General features: G+C 43.0%; 2 protein-coding genes across 2 annotated transcripts; one reads left to right on the forward strand and one right to left on the reverse strand.

Moving 5' to 3' along the window:
• The first annotated feature begins 968 nt into the window (after positions 1–968).
• Positions 969–9,565, forward strand: LOC125230355 (nose resistant to fluoxetine protein 6-like). The gene is made up of 13 exons (XM_048135491.1): positions 969–1,098; positions 2,184–2,401; positions 3,081–3,289; positions 3,792–3,880; positions 4,348–4,535; positions 4,853–5,013; positions 5,481–5,649; positions 5,951–6,144; positions 6,884–7,028; positions 7,118–7,304; positions 7,926–8,065; positions 8,263–8,372; positions 9,165–9,565. The coding sequence occupies exons 1-13, from the start codon at positions 969–971 to the stop codon at positions 9,184–9,186; spliced, it is 1,962 nt and encodes a 653-aa protein (XP_047991448.1). The 3' UTR covers positions 9,187–9,565.
• Positions 9,566–9,650: 85 nt separating this feature from the next.
• Positions 9,651–22,416, reverse strand: LOC125230674 (condensin complex subunit 1). Its single transcript, XM_048135912.1, is given in 24 exon segments — positions 9,651–10,078; positions 10,623–10,731; positions 11,224–11,394; positions 11,862–12,126; positions 13,256–13,443; positions 13,593–13,677; positions 13,852–14,022; positions 14,554–14,669; positions 14,771–14,866; positions 14,987–15,160; positions 15,730–16,272; positions 16,754–16,954; positions 17,066–17,395; positions 18,074–18,439; positions 18,646–18,783; positions 19,371–19,532; positions 19,945–20,118; positions 20,356–20,390; positions 20,393–20,450; positions 20,735–20,876; positions 21,047–21,219; positions 21,590–21,762; positions 21,965–22,078; positions 22,166–22,416. Coding segments are annotated over 24 exon segments (4,185 nt in total). The 5' UTR covers positions 22,284–22,416; the 3' UTR covers positions 9,651–9,995.
• Between the last annotated feature and the right edge of the window lie 184 nt (positions 22,417–22,600).

Here is a 22,600-nt window from a genome sequence, read left to right on the forward strand (position 1 = left end):
TTGTCATTTCACTAGATTTGTTTAGGGATTTGATAAAATCCCTGAACCACGTCATGACGTCAGTAAGTTGACGAAACAAGCTTATAAAGTCAACTAGTTTTATCATTTCGCTAAACAAGTTCAGTGAAAAGACAAAATGTTTTAATAAATATGAAAATAATTTAAAATGAAACATTTTTAGCTTTGTTTCTACACTCATTCCATTTTTTTTCTTATTTATAGAAAACCAAAAACTCACTTACTTAAAAACGGATTCAATTTTACCATTTCACTAATCTAGTTAAAGATTCAATCAAATCAAGTGACAAAGCCAAGGGTCTAATAAATCTAATTGGATATATTAGATTCTTGGCTTTGTCATTTCACGAAACCGGTTCAGACATTTGATCAAATCACCAGTTGAGACTTTATCATTTCCCTAAATTTGTTTAGGGAAATGTTAAAACTAGTTGACTTTTTGAGTTCGTTTCATCAACTCACTGTCGTGGTTCAGGGATTTTATCAAATACCTAAACAAATCTAGTGAAATGACAAAACATGGCGTGTCTATTCGCCGATTTTGTGATCTCACTAAACAGAGTTAGGGATTTAGTCAAATGACTGAAATTTTCTAGAAAAATGATAAAATGGATTCGCCATTTTGACATCTTGCGTGATTTGATCAAATCCCTTAGACATTTGATCAAATCTCTGTTTTGGCCATTTCCCTGCGACATGTACATATTTGTAGAAAACTTATTACATGGATGTGGATGTAGATAAAGTTATGCACATTAAACAATAAGCGCTATTTTATAAAACGAGCCGAAAGGAGAGTTTCATAATAAGAATACACCAGTATTTTAATGTTCTCATTATGTGCCAGTTACATAAACGACTATTAGATAATATTAGTTACCTACACCCTAGGTATGATTAGTAATTATATTTTTAAAGCTACTGCTGAAGCCGCCGACGAGAGACTAGAGATGCCGAACCTGGAGCACATACACGCCAGCCTGTCCAACGAGCGGTGGGGAGGCGACGAACAGTTGTGCCGGGACGGGATATTACACATCTTGGATAATGTTAGGAACTCTACTTTATGGGCTACTTGGGGTATGTAATTAGTTTAAATAAATAAATATTAAGTATTTATACGGTAAGCTCAAGAAGGCTTGTGGGTACTCAGACAACGATATTCGATATCATCATCATCATCCTCCTTGCGTTATCCCGGCATTTGCCACGGCTCATGGGAGCCTGGGGTCCGCTTTGACAACTAATCCCAAGATTTGGCGTAGGCACTAGTTTTATGAAAGCGACTGCCATCTGACCTTCCAACCCGAAGGGTAACTATTAGACCTTATTGGAATTAGTCCGGTTTCCTCACGATGTTTTCCTTCACCGAAAAGCGACTGGCAAATATCAAATGAGCACATAAGTGAAAAACTCATTGGTGCGAGCCGGGGTTCGAACCCGCGACCTCCAGAACGAAAGTCGCACGCACTTACCGCTAGGCTACCAGCGCTTTTGTCAATTTCGCTACAACGATATTCGATATATAAGTATATAATATACAAACACTTATTTATGTATACTGTATAGGTACCTACATAGAAAACATTCAAGACCCGGGAAAGTCAGGAACTCATCACACAAACTAATGAACTCGCCGGGATTCCAACCCAGGACCGCCGCTTAGCAAGCATCCGCTGGACCAGATCGGTCATCAAAGTTTGTTTTTCTCTTTTCAATTTAATATTTTACTGCCGACGACTGTTTCACGCTTAGCGCAACTTTTATTGAGCTTCCGTCGTCACTACTAATACAAATTAACGAGTTTTACTATCGTAAGGGACCGTTCGCGCTTTCTTTCATATTGAAGCTCATCATACACGGCAACTGTTTAAAACTGGTTATTAGAGCGACGTTCATGAGTTCTCAAGTGACTGACATCCCAATCTTAGCAGTAAAAGTGCGGCCACATTCACTACAGGTCAGCAGTCAGCAGTGTCAGCACCCCTCCGACAAAATTGTAAATTGATGACTGCAGGTGCACAGTTGGTCGGGCCTTTAATTCGTCATGTTTCAAATCGAGGTCAACGCGTCATTGTTCTTCGAAGGCTTGCACTTAATTTCTCTAAAAATTTACACAATAGGGCATGGCGTGTTGTGGAATAACATCTCCACTATAATTCCAGTGTGGAACTCGATGGACGAGGCACCGACGGGCCTGCTGTACGGCGCGCGACACCACCTGGGCAACTACGACCAGTGTCTGCGGTCGCCGTGGCTGCGCGCGCGCCCGCGTCTGCGTACGCAGTATTGCCTCGCCGAGCTGGACATGAACCCGCAAGGCGCCAAGACCATCATCATGCTCGCCGACCCTTACGCTAAGGCTGAAGACTATTACCTTCACGTAAGTTGAAAAGTTAGGGATTCGAGGCCAAAAAATGCGCCGTGGTTTGCGCGGACGATGATCACGCGACAGTCGCGCACCGGCGTGGCGACGCGACGTAATCAAACCTTCGATCTCTATGGAAGTGTTTTAGGTGGGCGACGTCGATGAACTATCGATGATAGGCAATGCGATGTGACACGACTGCGACGGTTGCGCGAAGCTCGGAAGCTGCAAACTGTAGGCCTAGCACATGATGGCCGCGGGAGTATGTCGCCGCGAGATAGATGCCACGTCTTCTTCTAACTGTATTAATGACATAAGGACGGGTAGTCTATCTCGCGGCGACATACTCCCGCGGCCATCATGTGCTAGGCCTACTGTGAGTATATAAAGACTGACAACACACACACAACAAAATTTGCATTTAATTCTTTTAGTGGTTGTACATTTTTAAATTGGTCTGCACTCATCGTTAATTCGCTTCTACTCATTTCCTCAAAGGTTGACTGGAAGAGATCCCATTAAGGGATAAGTCCGCCTACATTGTATATTACTGACTCTGTAACTGTGTCTCTTTTGTTTCCTTTATGTACAAATAAAGCTTATACATACATACAACTCAGTGGATTTGACAGAGTTCGTTTGACACGATAAGTCGATACGTTTACTTGATATGTATATGAAATCTGTGTTTCAGACCGAAACGCCGCTCGGCCGCAGCTTCTCGTACCTGTCTCTCGGTGTGTGCGTCCCCGCCTCGTGCTCGCGGCGGTCCGCGGCGCGGCTGGCGCGCGCGCTGCTGCGCACGGGCTTCCTGCCGCGAGACAAGATGGCCGCCGTGACCGTGCGCCGATGCCACCGCGACGGCGCGCCCGCTGAATACTCCACCGGATATTTCATATTTATGTACGTGCTCCAGTCTAACTGTAACTACACTCTAACTCCCTTATTCATAAACGTACTCTAAAGTTATCAAGCTGATAAAGTTCGTATGTCCTTTTCTATCACACCAATACGTCGGAAAGGGACAAACGAACTTTATCGGCTTGATAACTTTAGAGTACGTTCATGAATATAAGGGGGTAAGTGCACACTTACCTAGGCCTGAGTGCACGCTTGTATTAGGCGTGCAACGGGGCGGGGCGTGCGACGACTGCGACGTGCATGTCAAACAATTGAAGCTCACATCTACAAGTGTCCTGTCCTGAGTCGACGCTGCATGCTCGCCCGCCCCGCCGAACGCCCAATGTGAGCGAGACCTTACACAGAGAGGCCTGAGTGGACGCTCGGTGCGGAGCGTGAGCCAGCATGTTCTCAATGGCAATTTGTACAAAACTTTTCTCATCTAATTTCCAGTAAATTACGGAAATTTTGAGAATATTCTGCAACTTGGACATTGCTATTCCAGGTACAGTGTGGCAGCACTGCTGTTGGTAGCTGTGTGCTCGACGTACTATGTCAGCGAATACCCCACTACTGCCGCCTCCTGCTCCTTTGGTACGTAGCAGCATGTTGTCCTAATGACCTATATTATGGAGTAAACGAGTTTAAATGAGTTTTAAGTTGTCAAGAAAGTGTTTATATACAAAAGGTAGGAAGTGCAGTGCAGTATAGTGAGCGAACAGGAGTAGACATTCATGGCGTACTTACGGGAGTACATTAGATGACAACAATTTGACGCCCGATTTTCAAAGGTCGCGCGTTCAACCATTGAGTTTTTCGGAACTCAGCATGTAGGTACCTATATTAATTGTAATTTGCCATTTACCACTAGCTTTTTGATGAGGGAAAACATCGTGAGGAAACCTGCACTGCATACCTACATCTGCGAAGAAATTCGAAGGTGTATATGGTCCCCAATCCATATTGGGCTAGCGTGGGGACTATAGCCCGAACCCGCTCATGCGCGAGAGGAGGCCTGTGCAGCGGGACGTGTATAGGCTTAATAATATTATTGTCTGTAGTGAATCATGTAGCCCGGTCGTTCTGCCTCCGGCGCAACTGGGGCTCGCTGATGAGGAGCGACGCGGGCGCGGAGGAGCTGGCATGCCTGCACGGGCTGCGCTTCCTGGCTGCCACTGTCCTCGTCTACGGACACTGCTTGGCCTTCACGCTCGCCACGTCTGCCAGCAATGCCATCGACTTTGAACGGGTAAGTATTGCATCAGTCTGCTAGACAAAGGCTAAATGTAAATGTAAGGTCGAGTGCACGCTCATATTAGGCAGCGGGGTGGGGCGTGAGCGTGCATGTCAAACAATTGAAGCTCATGTCATACAAGTGTCCTGAATCGACCGCTCGCTCCGCAGCGTGCTTCCTCCACTTCCTTCCACTCAGGCCTTACACTAATATACAATCGATAGTTTTCCAGATATCCTGTGGTAGTGCGCCTACCACAAAATATCTCGACTCTTTGCTGCCTTAACCTTAAGTAGGTACTTATTGATAAAATCCTTTTCTTTTATTTGCAGTTGGCAATAGATGAACCACAAATGTCGAGTTTAGGGGTCCACTTCAACGCGCATGTGGAAACATTTTTCGCAATGTCTGCCCTTCTATTTGGTAAAAGCCTCGCTACTTTGGATCTGACTCCAGGAAACTTTGTGAAGACCGTTCTGAAACGATACTTAAGGTAAGGGCGACGGATCTGCTCTGATCAGAGTGCTGGTGAGTTTACAGTATGATTTGGGAAATTCATGTGAAACTCCTGCAAACACTTACCTTGAAAAGTTTCCTGATTTAGAGCAGTGTACAATAAGGTGAACTAGCAATATTCCGAGCGATAGCTATAGCTACAATCGCTAGTGCGAGAAGTGGTTCACCTCTTGTCAGGTCGAATGTGTCGAAACGTCGGAGGGCTATCTGTACTGAAAAACGTCGTATGAAACACGCGCCAAAAGGAAATTCGTAACACGTGTCGATTTAAAACTATCCCTTTCGGTCGTGTTTTATTACTCGTTTTGAACTTCCTCTTTTCCGCACTTGTATCGTAATGTGCTATTATGTAACATGTCTCTAGCAAATAACATTTCATTAATACATTCATTCGTACAATAATTTTGCTTTACCCAATTAAAATAGATAACATGTTTTTTTCAGACTCATAGTGGTTTTAGCCGTGTCTGTGTTTTACCTCGGGCACGTGTTGGTACACACGGACGACGGGCCGCTGTTCGCGCCGGTCGCCGCGGCCGAGCAGCGCGCGTGCCGCCGCCACGGCTGGCTGGCGCTGCTCATGCTAGGGAACTATGTCAACACGCTGGAAATGGTGCGTGTGCCCAAACCTGCTGTACGGTTCACATACCGCACATTGCCATCTCAGCGAATTTACTTACCGCGTAAACCTATATACAAGTGTTCTGCGTTGTCGCTGCATAGAGTGGATGCAGGCTCGCCCAAGACCTTTCGGCTCAGCCACGACATTGGTCTAAGCGCGACAGCGGCGAGCGGCGGCCATACATTGAAGTGAGACACAGCGATGGGACTTTTCCTTCACACTTATGGCTGCCGCTCGCCGCTGCTTAGACCAATGTCGTGGCTGGGCCGTTACGCTTATACTTCCATTTCAGTGCCACCCAGCGAGCTGGTACGTGCCGTGCGACTTCCACCTGCAGGTGTTGGCGCTGGCCCTGGCATGGGGCCGGCAGCGGAGTCCCCGCGCCGCCGCGGCGGTCGCGGCCGCGGTCCTGGTGGTCGGCGCTCTCTCCCCACCCCTCACCACCTACTTCTACGACGTGCCAGCTATTACGGCCTACAGATACGGGTGCGTTATTATTTTATGTCTTTTATTGAAAGGACAGGCAGAGACAAAGGATTTTCACTTTGTACACCCACACGCTAAGGCCGAGTACCTGGATTACTAAATGGACTGAAATGATATGGAATCAAATGGTACTTAGGCGTTGCATGTACCTGCACAGACTGCATAAAATAAGGTGGGAGGCGATAGCAAGGGATCCTAATGGCCTAAGTCCCTACTTCCCTAGCCCTAACTTATTCTATGACAAGGATGTCTGTACCGGGAGACCTATCGGTAACAGACGGATTCCCTACGGGGGGGATCAAGGTGGTTGGATGGATACTTGCTGCCGATCGCCCAGGCTCAGACGACCGATTAAGGCTAAAGGAGTCTTATGCCACAGCAAGGGTACCTGTAAAAAAGTGGTGGATGGGAGTCTCTACTCTCAGAGTGTCGCCCTGAGCAAGCAGAGGTTTTAGGTATGGAGGTAGTGAAACACCAACGGACAATTGGTATCTGATTTATTTACAAATTATATTTCCTTATATACACAATATTACTTGTATTCCATCCGTGTAAAGTGCAACTACTACACTATGTTTGTGCTGGCTTATGCCCTAGATTGATTTGCGCGGATCAGCGCGATGCGCTGACGAAATCTGTTGTCTAAACACACTTATTAGCCTTTGTTTTTTTCACTTTCATAATACAAAAGATCGGTTTAACGTTCCATTTCATAAACCGCTTTGTATTTGTGTCCCAGGCCTGGAACAGACATCCGGAAGAACAAGACGTTCCACTACCAGTACATTCAGACGCACAACCGCGTAATTGCGTACGCGGCCGGGCTCCTGGTCGGCTATACCATGGCCGTCTACAAGCCGAGGGATCACAAACTCAGCTCCAGGGTAAGCGGCCACCATTTCGTTAACATTTTAGTCCATCTCTCTGCTCTGCTTAGCATTGGATTGTGGGTATGGTCCTTTTGTGATTCCAGTTGGTCTCGTTTCTCGGCGCTGCTTTGTGCCTGTGCGTGATGGCGGGCGTGCTGGCGCTGGGCCGGCTGTGCTTCGTGCGCGGGCTGCAAGGCGGGCTGCTGGCGAGCCTCTTCGTCGCCGTCGACCGCCCGCTCTTCGCCGCCGCCGTGCTCGGCCTCATCCTCTGCTGCACCTACGGCGATGTTCGTCAGTATCTAGTATCTCTTGTTTTTCTTCCGAGCGAGAGGGATAATCTCGGCATTTCGCTTTTAAGAGACAGGGAACTGCTTTATCAACTAATCCAATGATTTTGCGTAGACATTTTTTTACGGCAGCGACTTCCATATACATATTGACTTGCCCTATCGAGAGTAGTCGGTTTCTTCGTGATGTTTTACTTCACCGACAAGCGACGGGCAAATAGATACTGAAATAGAGACTGGCAAGCGAACACCAAATGACATGTTCATAAGTCTCAAAATCTGAATACTCATTGGCCATCAGCGTTTCTTGTGTGAATTTTCATAAATGCTGTGTGTAAATTAAATATGGGCGAAAAAAATTGACCAGAGGCACAACTCGCGACTGTCATTTCACCAAGCAATCGTATTTTGATAACCATGAAACTTTTGATTCTATTTTACCTGGGTTTTAATAAATGAACCCAATTTCATATTGAGTTACGTAGGGGTCAAACTAATTGATATAGCTGCGCGAACTTATCCCGATCATGCGCCGCAGGGGACAAAGATGGATGGATCGATGGGGGGAAAGATGGATGGATCGATTGGGATGGATGTATTAGATTGATGGTAGATTTGTCGGCAGCCGTGATCGGAGGGCTGCTGAGCTGGCGGGCGTTCGCGCCGCTCGGGCGGCTGTCGTACGGCGTGTACCTGCTGCACCCGCTCATGCTGTACCAGCGCGCGGCCATCAGGGCCCACGTCACGCATCATCTCTTCCACGCTGTGAGTCATTATCCACTTTGCGTTACTTATTCCGGCATGCGCCGCGGCTCATGGGAGCCTGGCCCCGTAGCCAAATGAAACACCGCAGAAATGTGACATTTGTCTAAACACAACTTCAGTAATAATTGTTACAAATGGGCATACATAAATATTTGTATAAAAACATCGTAATTAAAATAAAGAATGACGTGTTCCAGCTCATTCAAGCGCTCGGGTTGGTGGTGGTGTCGCTAGCGGCCAGCACGGCGGTCTGGCTGCTGGCGGAGGCGCCGCTTCTCAATATAACTCAACGATACCTCAACACCAAGTGAGTCCCGGCTCCTCCACGCGTTCGGGTTGGTGGTGGTGTCACTAGCGGCCAGCACGGCGGTCTGGCTGCTGGCGGAGGCGCGCTCCTCAACCTCACTCAACGATACCTCAACACCAAGTGAGTCCCAGCTCCTCCATGCGCTCGGGTTGGTGGTTGTGTCGCTAGCGGCTAGCACGGCGGTATGGCTGCTGGCGGAGGCGCCGCTTCTCAATATAACTCAACGATACCTCAACACCAAGTGAGTCCCAGCTCCTCCATGCGCTCGGGTTGGTGGTGGTGTCGCTAGCGGCCAGCACGGCGGTCTGGTTGCTGGCGGAGGCGCCGCTTCTCAATATAACTCAACGATACCTCAACACCAAGTGAGTCCCAGCTCCTCCACGCGCTCGGTTTTGTGGTGGTGTCGCTAGCGGCTAGCACGGCGGTCTGGTTGCTGGCGGAGGCGCCGCTTCTCAATATAACTCAACGATACCTCAACACCAAGTGAGTCCCAGCTCCTCCACGCGCTCGGTTTTGTGGTGGTGTCGCTAGCGGCTAGCACGGCGGTCTGGCTGCTGGCGTAGTCGACGCTTCTCAATATAACTCAACGATACCTCAACACCAAGTGAGTCCCAGCTCCTTCATGCGCTCCGGTCAGCACGGCGGTCTATTTGTTGATAGGATTTTGGGGTATACTAGACTATTACAGTCTATACCCCAAAATCCTATATTCAATTAAAATACTATTAATTAACTCTTAAAAAATTTTATTTACTTACCCCAATAATATTTTATTTTATCTATTATTTACAGAAACACTCTAAAAGAAACATAAAAAGCGGCCCACAACGGAATTCATCTACATAAATGGTACACGAAATGGAAAGTCAAAGCGATTGTTTGGCAAGAATTGATGAACCCTTAAGGTTTTTTTTAATACCAATTTTTTTTAATAACGTTTTTAATACCACGCACAAACAGGTATACGGCCCGCCTCACGGAGAGCGGTCACCGTAACCTATGGACGCCTGCAATTCAAGAGGTGTCACATGCGCGTTGCCGACCCATTAGAAACTTGTACACTCCTTTTGCTTTTTTGAAGGTGCTTCTCCTGATGTGAATTTCATACATACATACATTCACGCCTGTATCCCATAAAGGGGTAGACAGAGCACATAAAACTACTCAAGTTTCAGTGCCAATCTTGGCAAATAAGGGGTTGAATGAAAACAAAATTGTGACATTGCAGTGACAGGTTGCCAGCCTCTCGCCTACGCCACAATTTAACCCATATCCCCAAGTCGACTTTTACGACATCCACGGGAAGAAAGGGCGTGGTGAAATTCTTAACCCCAGGGCACGGGCATTTCATACAATTTTACATCCACGGATTTGAAACTTGGGTGCCATTGTAACTAGGGTGCCACGTCCACGGAATGCCAAAAGTGAAATTGTGATTTACTCGTATTAGTAGGCTTGTTAAAGTCTACGTTGTTCGGTAATCTATGCTACTTAGATAATTCGGTCTTTGGCGTTGGACATGCGACGCCAATAATTATATACGTCGCTGGGGTGTAAAAGGTTAAAAATACTATGAAATCCTTAAGGTTTTTATTACTTAAATATAACGTTTATAGTTACTGCTTAATTCTTTCTCCTTCGTGTTGCTTTCCTAGCAGTGGGCTTCTTGAATACCTCCTCATCTTCTTTTTGTGGCTCCTCTTCATCTATGATTTAAAAAATTGACAATATGGTTACCCCCTTATGTAACAAATAGGGAAACGATATAATAAGCCTTTAAAGCAAAAAGCTTTTAAACTAATTTATTACAGTAAATCATCATTCTACGAAATACGTAATATGTATTGTATACAAGCTAAATTAGGAACTGAAATTTATATTAATGGATACCATGCATTAATAACCTAAACACAAAATCAAATTTTGAAAAAAACCCTGACATAGAGGAGCGATTTTCATGAAACATGGCTAAGAACACTCCCGACTGATCCAGCTTTCAAACAAAAAAAAAAACGAAATCTAAATCGGTTCATCCGTTCGGGAGCTACGACGCCAGAGACAGACAAACGGACACGTCAAACTTATAACAACCCGTCGTTTTTGCATCGGGGGTTAAAAATGAAACGACCCAGTAATCCAGTCGCACAACTCCCGAGTAGGAATCGAAACAGCGTTCCGCTAACATGGCATGGCACAGGGGTTGGGAATTTCTTCTTTAGTATATGACATAGCAAAAACAGTTATAAATACCTGATTCGTCTGAATCGTTCGAAATTGCCTTGACGACCCTGGTTCTGGCTTTTCTGCTTGATTTTCTGACTGACTGAGGCGTTCCTTCTGTATTAGTGGGTGGCTCATTCTGAAATAAATATAAGTATACCAATTAATAACTGCAAAATCAAAACACAAGCTGCAGACTAGGAAACATCGACTAGTTACGCCCAGGGGGTCGATTTTTGAATCTCACGGCGTTTGAATTCAGAAAATTGTCACCGAAATTGCCTACTATTTTCAGTGACAATTTTCTGAATTCGAACGCCGTGAGATTCAAAAATCGGCCCCCAGATATCCCCATATGTAAATAAAATTTTAAAAAATCACAGATTACGACAAAACGATTAATAGGCAATCGAAACTTGGAGCGCGTTCGTTCGCGGTTGAGGCTCAGTGCCCCTGCGCCCAAAATCTATCAGGTCTAAAACTTCGTTATAGAGTGTGGGTCACCTCGTCCAGACGATGAGAAGCGGCGGTTACAGCGGATCCTGTGGAGCTGCTTCGTTCTAATATTCCTGTAATTTGTCTCTTAGTTGCACCTCCTGTGTGTCTCCTAGTATCTGTAAGGTAAACGCACCTCGTCAGGACTGGAGGAGGAGCGGCGCCGGTTGCGGCGCGCAGGCTTGCGGCGCGGCGTGGCGCGGGCTGCGGGCGTGGGCGGCGCGCGCGGCTCGCCTGTGGAGCCCTCTTCGGTGTCCCGCACCGCGAAACATTCTTCTATCTTGTCTCCTAGCTCCGTTACTAATGCCTGTCACACGAAATATAAAACATAGTGTTGTAATATATACTAAAATTACAATTTTGAAAAAACCCCCAACCGCGTCATAGTGGACCGATTTTCATGAAACATGGCTAAGAACACTTCCGACTAACTCGGCTTTCAGACAGAAAAAAACTAAATCTAAATCGGTTCATCCGTTCGGGAGCTATTTGCGTCGGGGTTAAAAATAGGATGACTTAATGTTTGAAAGCATCTTTATAATCTCTATTGACATATTTTTGAATTCAATATGAATAATAGCTTGCACTTGTCAATCCGATAGTAAACTCTAAATGATTTCCGTGACTCACAGGAACTTCGAATCCGAGAAACTACTCTTAAATTTTTACACGTAGAGTTTTTTTTTAAAACACTGAATGCAACAGTGGAAAGTGAGAAGCTAAGGTAACATACCGTCTTTCTCTTCAACGGCATAATAATTTAACATTACTAACCTTTACTTCATTCTTAGCCATTTTCGACGCATTAGCCATGATAGTATGGAACGATTGCATGACGCCATTGCAGTGCAGTTTGTCCTTGTAACAGTCCAGGTTTTCAATCAGTTTCTTGAGCGTCCGTTCGTTGTAGTTGAACAAGGACAGACAGAAGGCGAGGTCGCGCCACTGACGTTCTTCTGTTGACAGTTTGAATCGCTGGCACAGTTTTTCTACAAGAGCCTCAGTTTGGCGATCCTTTTGTATAAGCGACGTGATGTATCTAAAAAGGCAGAAAGCGTTTGTTCAATGAGCCAGTTGTATCATAAGTATATGTATAGTTGTATACTTTAGAAACGGACATAATCTCCTAACCTTATTAAGACAAATACAGACAGGTTGGTGCAAGTCGATACATTATTGAAACAATTAAATTCTAGGGCTATAAAAGCCCTACTAAAGCTAATCATTTACCAGCTCGGATTCGTCTCCCTTCTGAGCAACCTCCTAAATGGATCAAAAAGTTTAGTAAGTCCTTACTTGTCTTTTGCGAGAGCTTAACCTTAAATGCATGACCTTGACAAAGATTTATTCTAATTTGAATTTTGACATACTGTCAATAGACCCAAAAATACATCACGCATACCCCGTAATCGAACCGGCAAATCTGTAGCAGATGTACGTCAGGGTTGTCACTACCTATGTATGTACTTGTACTACGAATACAAAAAAACACACATGTTATTGAACATATCTTTATTAACTAAACATCTTATTTACCTCCACAGAATTTTGAAATAAACTATGCTTCTGTATAATTACGTCCTTATCCATGAATGTAATGTATGAAAGGCACCATCGTGAATTATATTTAAGTTGTGATCCATCTGAACCTTCTTCTCTATTGTATATAGTCACTCCATGTTTCCACTTCATATGGCTAGCTACTTGAGCCTGCCCGCTACACATATGGGACAGCTGGCCTGTTTCTCTCTTAAATAAGTGATGAACTAAATCGTTTTTTTTCTAGTACACCAATATTTTCAAGTAATAAAGATTCCATAATGTATTAATTCCAGAAAATGCGTGCTCTTATGAATAAAATAACATACACATTTAAATGCATTTAACATTGATGACATTGACATATTAATGATCTATTTTCTTTGATAGAAAATCAAACAAGGTTTTATCTAAAGAGGGTCAGTAAGGTTATTTTTACTTATCATATCATTATTAGTACTTATCAATCATACGTGCAGTATGCAGTAGAGTAAATAAATTATTCATCGTGATCGCCAACCCTGACATCAAACTGTCAAATGCTATGGTTTTGCTACATCCGTTACGAGGTATGTACATGATGCATATAAACATCACTATGCATTAAATTTAAGGGTTAATGTACTTACTTCATAATAACCCTGTACTGTTCCTCCGGTACATTGAGCTCAGGATCGCTGAGCCGAGATATAATGTCCGGCATGACGTTGTATAGTGCGTTGCCTTTCTGTGAGAGCTGCTTGAAGAACAGACGCGTCATCGACGCGATCTTGGCGTCTTTGTCGGCGCAGCATAATGCCATGTCTGCGATTTGGCCCTATAAAGTAAATCATGGTTTTACATTATTTGTCCTGAAGGCCACGCATACCACTAAATATCTTTTTTGTGGCCGCTTATCATTGTAAAAAAAAAACGTTAATAGACTTGGCAATAGTAGAAGTTATAAAGTAAGTAGTCGCACTGTACCTTTACTCGCACCATCTCGTGTAGAACAAGGAACGAGAGCATCTTCACTGCACACTGACGCACTTCTAACTCCTCGTCGCTCAAGCTAAGAACAAAAAATGTAACTGGTATAAGCAATTAAGCAGAACGGAAATTCTGTTTGAAAACAACTGCCTAATTCAATCAAAAAATCGATCGTACGCGAGAGTGCAAGTTGTGCTAAACCGCCTGGTAGTTGTGACGCGTCTAAGGTTGAGTAAGGCTGCCAGGTACTACTTACATCTGGTAGATGTGACGAGTCCAAGGCTGAGTGAGGTTAGGGAAGCGTAGTGTGAGATCCGCGAAGGCGATAGTAAGGTTCGTCCGCAGAGCCACGTTGCGGGAACGTGTGAGCACCGTCACCATCAGCTGTAGGCCCTCGTCGCACACCGTGCTCGATACCAACATGAACCTGTAATAATCATCATAATATAGTGTGACTCTAACAAGCATAGGCCTAAGTAACTACTGTCATGTTCCGGTTTAAGTTAATAAGGTTTATTCCTACAAATGGTCAGCTAATTGTTATGCCAATTGCCAAGTATGGCAAACTTTCGCATCCTAAATTGTGGAAGAAGATAAGCAGCAGCTGTAAAGTGGTAGATTGAGAGATCAATTATTCAGATGTATATTTGTTTTTTTTTTATGGGATAAGAGGCAAACGAGCAGACAGATCGCCTGATGGTAAGCGATCACCGCCGCCCATGGACACCCGAAACAGCAGAGGTGTTGGAGGTGCGTTGCCGGCCTTTAAGATAGGTGTACGCTCTTTTCTTGAAGATTTGAACCTTCAAATCGGTCCGGAAATACCGGAAATATTGTATTGTACAGTTCTGATACACTGCTCAGGCCCGGATTTACATACCTCTAGAAACGTCAAGGGGCCCTAAACGTAGTATGGTACGATGACGAACAATGAAACGGTATTGTAAACAAATGTTACCTCGTGAATGTCAGGGCAACGGCAGCCTGTAACGCTGGCGGCGCGCGCGCTGGGTTAGCTAGAATATGACGCAGGAGCGGCACATAGCGAGCCAGAGCTGTGCCTTCGCCCACAATCTGTAAATATACATTTAAAATCATACTTGCTGCTGGGACTTAAATGAAAATTAAACTCAATGCCAACAGAAAAAAATCCTTGAAAAGAAAAGAATACTAACCTCTCGCTCGCACACGCCTCTCACATATTCTGCGTCCGCATCGTCCGCTACCGCACCTTCTAAACCTGTCTCCTCTTCCGTCATTGTAGTGTTTGCCTGAATAGTAAAAAGGGTAATAAATCCAATTATTTAAAAAGATTATTCGGCATTGTTTTTAAAGCGTCATCTAAAGGCAAGGAATTAAATCTATGAAGGTCGGTCAGATATAATGCTTACAGAAGGCCCCTTGGTGACGCTGGCAGAGCGCTGGCCGCGACTAGACGCGCTCGAACCAGACGCATTCATGAGCGTCTGCCGGCGCAGGTCGTCCACTCGCCCTTTGCGAGCTGGCGTAGCGAAGGCTCCTGCTTTCTTCTTCCGCTTTTCCTCTAATTTACGGTCTTCGCGGACCTAAAATGGGAACTGTTGTTATTTAAAATAGAACAATATGGAAATAAAATAACTATATATGTATATATCGCTTTCGACTATTTCCTCCCTGGTTTTTGAAGATAGAGCAATGATTATTTCAACACAACTTATTATTATTTTTATCTGTGTCAGACCCTTTTGATTTTTTTTGATATTCTTATTTTTAAAGACACTTCAAAAATTTCCCAAATAGGCGTTATTGATTATGGCGTAAAAAAGGTGTGGTATTCAAAATTGGTGACAATTTGCCAAAAAAACTAAACGGTTCGACACAGATTATTTCATTGTTATTCGGATTCTCAAATTTCGTTAGGATTGATTAAGTTTCGAAGGAGGAAAACGTCGAGAGCGGAACCTCGATTAAAGATTTTTTCGCAACATCTTTTAACTGATTTGTTCTTAATGGACAATTTTTTTCGATAAATCTTGTTGATAACACTAGTATAATAAACTAAAATTGCCAAATTGAAAGGGGGGGGGGGGGTCCATTTTCGCTTCTGTAGCGTCTGAATCAGAAATTTAGAAATGAGTATGAAAGCTTTGCTAACCTGATTTCGTCTCCTCAACTCACTATACACCGACACATCAAGATAGATGAGCTGTTGGAACGCCACATGCCCCAGCGTGAACACGAAGCGAGTGAGCAGCTCAACCGGCAGAGAAACCTCTTCCTCGTTCTCGCCCTGTTTCACCATCGCTGCCTGCACCCTTCTATGCATCTCCGCTAATATCTTCGCACAGACAGTCTCAGGCGTATCACAGATCGCGTAAATTGTATCAATCGAGTAAGCGGAAAACGATGTGAATTTGTTAAGTTTAGAAAACGTTTCTAACAAGCTATCGTAGATAGAAGTAAATATCTGATGATCAGCCGGATATCTTTGGTTCTTCTTGCTCAAAGATAGTAACAGTTGTGCGCTCATGTTCCTAGAATTGTAGTCGCCGGTCAAGCCGTGAGTTTGTATCACTTCGAGGTTAGCGAGCGCAACAGAGGGCTTGGCTTTGGAAACCATTACGAGGAGCGCCAGCGCTGCGTAGCTGTCCATATCTGTTGTGCCGTCGATTTTCTTCATGAACATCTCCCAAAACACCTAAACAAGGGTAAAATATTTGTTATCATACAATTTGAAGTCTGAAACAATAAGTTAATTATTGGCGCAGTCGGTAGGATAACCATTTTGCTAGTATTATTTTGATCAAAAATAATAAACTTATCGTTGTTTTTCCGAATTTCGCGTGTTTATTTTTTGTGTGATATGATATAACCAGGGGCGGCTCACTCCGCGATTCTATCGCTGCGCTACAAGTACATGTCGATGGCCGCGAGTTTGCGGCCCATTCAGTGGTGACGACCTTCGCGCGACGCAATAAAATTCAATGTCGGCTGCTCGCGTGCGGTCCGTTTGTTAATGTAGGTAAGAAATTAGAATGGCGGCATTTTGTGAACATCAAAGGAGTGAGCCTTCTGTACTTGTACTATTATATATTCTGTGATATAACTAGCACAGTATCAAAAAAGGCAGTACGTTTAACACTTTAGTATCATTAATACAATGTCAAACTATAACATACCTGAATGATCGACGGAGTGATGTCACCCTTGTCAACCCACTGGTCCATGAGATGGTCAAGAGCTAGCGCGCTGCTTCGATCTATAGTGGTCACTAAGGAGACCAGTTTACGCGCGATGTTGACCGCACGGGCGCGCTCCGGCTTGCTGTCGCATTCCAAGTACATATCACGGTAGGCGCGCTCTACGGCTTGTCGTTTATCCTGTGTACCAAAAAGTGTTAAAGATTAAAGTTTAAAAACGAATGTATCAGGAGTACAACATTTGGGAACGAAATAACTCTTCGTGATTCAGTAGATGGAAAGAGTACTGACCTGATCTGGCGACCATACCAGCAACAGCATATTAGCTACGCCAGTCTTGGCCGATTCGATATTAAAGTGGTGAGCCGCGGTGAAGAACTCTATAGCCTCATTGACATCGCCTGCCTGCTTTGACATCAGCAAAGTATTAATCAAAGGCACTGCTTCAGACACCATCTTGCTGAAATGTACTGACTCCTGCAAGAAGGCAACTATGGCTTCTTTTTCTTCTAATTTTTTGTACAAGGCTAGTTCGTTTTCACATTGCTGGCTTAGCGTTATAGACTGACGCCTGTCTGGTATTACAAAAATGTTCTTGAGGAGAGCTACAAAATATTCCACCTGTAATGAAAATTGTTTTAAAAATATATTTAATCGTTTATCAATATTGCAATAGTTTAGTGTCTTTTTAGGGTTCCGTAGTCAACTAAGGAACCCTTATAGTTTCGCCATGTCTGTCTGTCCGTCCGTCCGTCCGTCCGTCCGTCCGTCCGTCCGTCCGCGGATAATCTCAGTAATCGTAAGCACTAGAAAGCTGAAATTTGGTACCAATATGTATATTAATCACGCCAACAAAGTGCAAAAATAAAAAGTGGAAAAAAATGTTTAATTAGGGTACCCCCCCTACATGTAAAGTGGGGGCTGATATTTTTTTTCATTCCAACCCCAACGTGTGATATATTGTTGGATAGGTATTTAAAAATGAATAAGGGTTTACTAAGATCGTTTTTTGATAATATTAATATTTTCGGAAATAATCGCTCCTAAAGGAAAAAAAAGTGCGTCCCCCCCCCTCTAACTTTTGAACCGTATGTTTAAAAAATGTGAAAAAAATCACAAAAGTAGAACTTTATAAAGACTTTCTAGGAAAATTATTTTGAACTTGATAGGTTCAGTACTTTTTGAGAAAAATACGAAAAACTACGGAACCCTACACTGAGCGTGGCCCGACACGCTCTTGGCCGGTTTTTTAGACATTTGTAACAGTTTTTCAAATATGTTGATGTTGTAGGTACTTACTTGGTCACTTTTTTCCATGCTGCACCTCAAATACCTGGCTTCAGGATATTGCCTCTCTGTATGTTTAACGATCAAATACGCCTTGAAATAATTCTTCTCTCGCAAATGCTTCCTAATCGAGTCATACAAGTTATCCAACGAAGCCTGTGACAGGTCAGGTTCGTCTTGCGTCAAAGTGTTCATTCCTTCGTTGATTTCAGCTATGACATCATCTTTAATTTTCTCCCACTTTTCTACTAACTTTGGATCCGGCCCTGGATTCAATTTTTTCTGCAGGTCATCTAATATCTTTTGTTCCGTTTCTAGTTGTTCTTCTAATATTTCTAACTTCAATTGGGCGGAGAAAGGGTTGCATTCCAAAAATACCTACAATCAAATACATTAAGTAAGGAGTTTTTAGATTAAATATACGTGCATAATTAAAATTGTTACAGGCCTTATTACAATCTAGATCAAACTTGGAGGGCATATTTCTCTGGAAGAGTTATATTCGTTGGACGTCACGTAAGCTTCTATGGCTAAGAAAACTCAAAAAAAAAACCCTGGTTAGACCTATGATCGATATTTGTTACCTTCAGCAACTGAATGGCTGCTTTCCTAACAATAGCGGCCTTGTCCCTCAAGCGACCGATGGCTCGTTCCAACACAACTCTCTGCCTGGTCACGGGTACGCTGTTCTCGCGCTGCAGGCGGCACCAAAACTGCAATACCTGTTCCAAAATGGAAACATTTTAATTTAGTTAAAATTCACCACTTTCACCAGTCACGTAAAATGGAAATTACTTCCTTTAGTGTAAACTACTACATCAGCAAAGACTACTCGAATGGTGACCATGGGGAGAAGAGCGTCGTCAAAAAAGACCGCAGATGTGTTGGGCGGACGATATCAAAAAGACAGAACCGTGACGAGAGGAGCATGTTGAAGGAGCCCTAGACCCGAAGGGTAGAATCAGGCTAAAGAGAAAGAGAGAGAGAGTTGAGAGAGAGAGAGAGAGAGAGACTACATCAGCAGCTGTTATTATTCTGGTTCTTGGTGCCTAATGCTGTCCATTCTGCCCATAACCAGCGTTGACACATCTATTGCGTTCTCGTGTTACAGCGACGACGACGATGAGACGATGTAGGGGTCGTCTCTCTGGGCTCGTTATTCGTCGGTTTGGACAGCTCCACGCTCAGCGCTCACACTTACCTTGTGGCGTACTATATTGTGTCCTAAGCTCCAAGTGTCTAGTTCGGACCACTTGGAGGCCTTGGTCAAATGGTATTTTTTTCTCTGTATGTGATTTTTTTGGTTTACCTTATGGCGCACGTAGGCAGACAAGTCGTGCATATGCTCGTACAAATCGTCGAGAAAGTCGTCCCTCTGTGCTCGTTGCTCGTCCGACAGCCCTTCGCCTCGAAGCTCGACGCTTAGCGCCTCACACATCATACCGAGCACGCTGATACGAAGTGTGTACGACTACAACCAAAAAGTTCAAGTGTGAACAGGCATCTTCTGGGCGAGCTCACTCCATCGTAGGCCACGTCTTTGCCTTTAGCTAGTCTGTGGCCAAGAGTAAGAACATTTATAATAATAATAAAAGTTTAAAGTTAATACCTACTGGTAGGTACTATACATCTCACGAAAATCATTAGATGTAAAGTGTCACCGAGACACACACGTACGCGTTTATTAGAGCTCATATTTTAATACACCAACTTTGTGTCCCTTTACAAGCTTTAACACTTTAAATATTTAGTTACAGTAATGAGATATGCCCTATATAAAAGAGAAAAAGGCAACACTTGCTTCTTTTTTAACAGATAAAAATTATGTCTAGATTTATGCCAAATCAAGTCATCATAAAGTTCGCTGCAACGGCTCTTGGTACCTCATCACTCTCCAGATATGACTGCAGCGTGGTGATAGCAGAGGTCATTTCTTTCGGCAGTTCCTTGGTGAGCTCAAGCAGGAAGGCGCCACAGTTCCTGGCCGCGCCTTGCTCCGTGGCCACGCCCCCGTTATCTTCGTCACTCGTCGCTAGGGCTTCGGCTATTTCACGAACCTATGATGACGTAAAAATATAGTGGAATTGTTTTTCTGTTTCGCAGCATCTCATGAGAAATTTACACCTTAAGTAAAGAATGATGATGATGATAACATATAATGAACAAATTATACGAACACAACTTATGATCGGAAAAAACATTCTTATTTATTTCTTAGTATGTTCTACAGACATTTCTTCTGAACCATTATTTCAAGCATATACTACGCAATATAAAAAGGGTTACCAACTTACCATCTGAGGTCCAAATGTTCCTATCTCAAAATCCTGGTCAGCTGTACCACTCCAGCACAAATTGGGGAGACTGAGTGCTCTGCCATTTGCAAAACCTGAGGATATACAACAAAATAATTGTGTTGCTTAACTTCAAACTTGGGTAAATTCATTCTGCTTTAAGGTAGTTGCGTATATAAAAAATATAACATTGATCTGAAAGATAATCAACCTTATAGCAGAATGGATTTACCCAAGTTTGAAGTTAAGCAACACAATTAAAATAATGGGGAAATATTTTTTATGTTATCAATTACAAGTTGAGTAGATGTAAGTATATAAGATCATCACAGAAGTTATTTTTGTCAATTTTTATAGTGGACTGAAGTAATATCCTCACCTGCACAAGTTTGATGAGACAGGAAGTCCCATGGTTGTATTTCTTAATGAGTACTCCAAGTACTTGAAATACAGTCTCTCTCACTGATTTGTTTTTTATTATTTGTTCCTCTAATGCCTTATAGCAAGGTTCAGCAACCATCCTAAAAAAAAAAAAAATCTAAGTCCATGGTTTAGCAAAGCAACATTACAGTCAAAAAACCAATAAGTTTAGCATGCCTGCAATCAAATATTTTGAAGCTAATTGTATTGTTAAACCTCAGACAAAAGGTTATTTTTGGGAGATGAATATGCATTATGGAAACCAACTTACGTAACAAAGTTGTCCTCAGCCAGTGGAGGATCCCACAGGCGGTTCAAAGGTTGCTGAAGCAACAAATGCAAAGTCACAAGAGCAGCTTGCTTGTCAGATTCCGTCCAGCCACAAAATTCTTCATCTTCTGTTGCCTTCTTTCCTTTCTTACCCAAAGTGAGTTTGGTGGAGTTCTAAAACATTTTGAAGGTATGATATTAATGAAGGTACACATTTCATCCTCACTTATATGTATAAATATTTGAATAAGAAATTAACTTATTGCATCTCATTCTGATCACAAGGGAAGTAAAGAATTAACGGGTGCCTTTCCACCAGAGATGTTCTAAGTTAACGAGTTTGACATTCAACAATCGGCTTAATTGAACCCATTAATTTCCACCAGTGATACGGATATGTATGCCATCCACATAACACATCACTGGTGGTACCCTAAGGGCCAAAGATATGGCAAGAAGGAATGGCCACCAACTTCAAGATATAAATAAAATATTATTTTTTTATTCTAAGCATGAACAATATACATTTAAGAAATATACTCACATCAGCAGCTAACTTAACATCCTTAGTTTTCATTATTTGTGTATACAGATACATGACCATTTTAACAATATTTAGATTCTTCACTCTAAGATCTGCATCCAGCTCTTTGTCTTGCATAATCAGTTCAATATGACTGCACAAGGCTTTAGCAGTTCTGACGAGGTGGTCAAATCCTTAAAAAAGAAAACAAAAAAAATGTACAAAACATCAGACACTGTAAATTATGACCTATATTGCTACTGCAAAAATGTGTGACAGTATAAAGTACCCACAGACAAACATCTATAGGAACAGTTTAAGAAAGGGAGGTCTTTGTTCTAGCTAACAGTACAAGGTAACTAACTAATTACTATACTACTCAGGTGGGTAACTTACCTTTATTGATGATATTCCATTCCAGTTTGTTGCCATGAACAATAATTGAAAAATATGTATCAAAATGCTCCAGTATGTATTCGACGCCTTCAGCATTATACGCTCTTGCCGCATCTGTAAGATTATTATAATGAAGTATGTTATACAAATAGAGGAGGTGCTGTAAACATGATATTGGTAAGCATATGTATAAGTGCATACCTTGTATTTTGGACAAAAGCACTCTTATCTGCACCACATCTTCAACATGATATTGTCCGACGTGAGACTCCAATAACTCATCCTTTTGCACAGGTATTGCAAATTCAAAGTGGCTCATTTTGAAGATAAATGTACTGCTAGTATCTGCCCAGAGTAAGCGCGATACACATATGCCTAATCACTCTATTAAGATAGAAAGTGTTTCTGAACTTATTCTATTTCAGTACGAAGATTGATATTATGAAATTAAAAGCCACTTTTTGCACTAATTAGCGAAGTATTAAAAACCGAGATGTAAACAACCCGGTCCAATCCAAACGGAATTTATTCGAAATTTAAACACTTGACGTCTTCGTTTAGAAATGTCAATCAGAAATAGTATATAGAAAATACTGATGGGAGTGATATTTATTTAAAATTACTTACCAAGAATGG

Source organism: Leguminivora glycinivorella, chromosome 10 (assembly GCF_023078275.1).
Source record: "Leguminivora glycinivorella isolate SPB_JAAS2020 chromosome 10, LegGlyc_1.1, whole genome shotgun sequence".
Classification (NCBI taxonomy): Eukaryota; Metazoa; Arthropoda; class Insecta; order Lepidoptera; family Tortricidae; genus Leguminivora; species Leguminivora glycinivorella.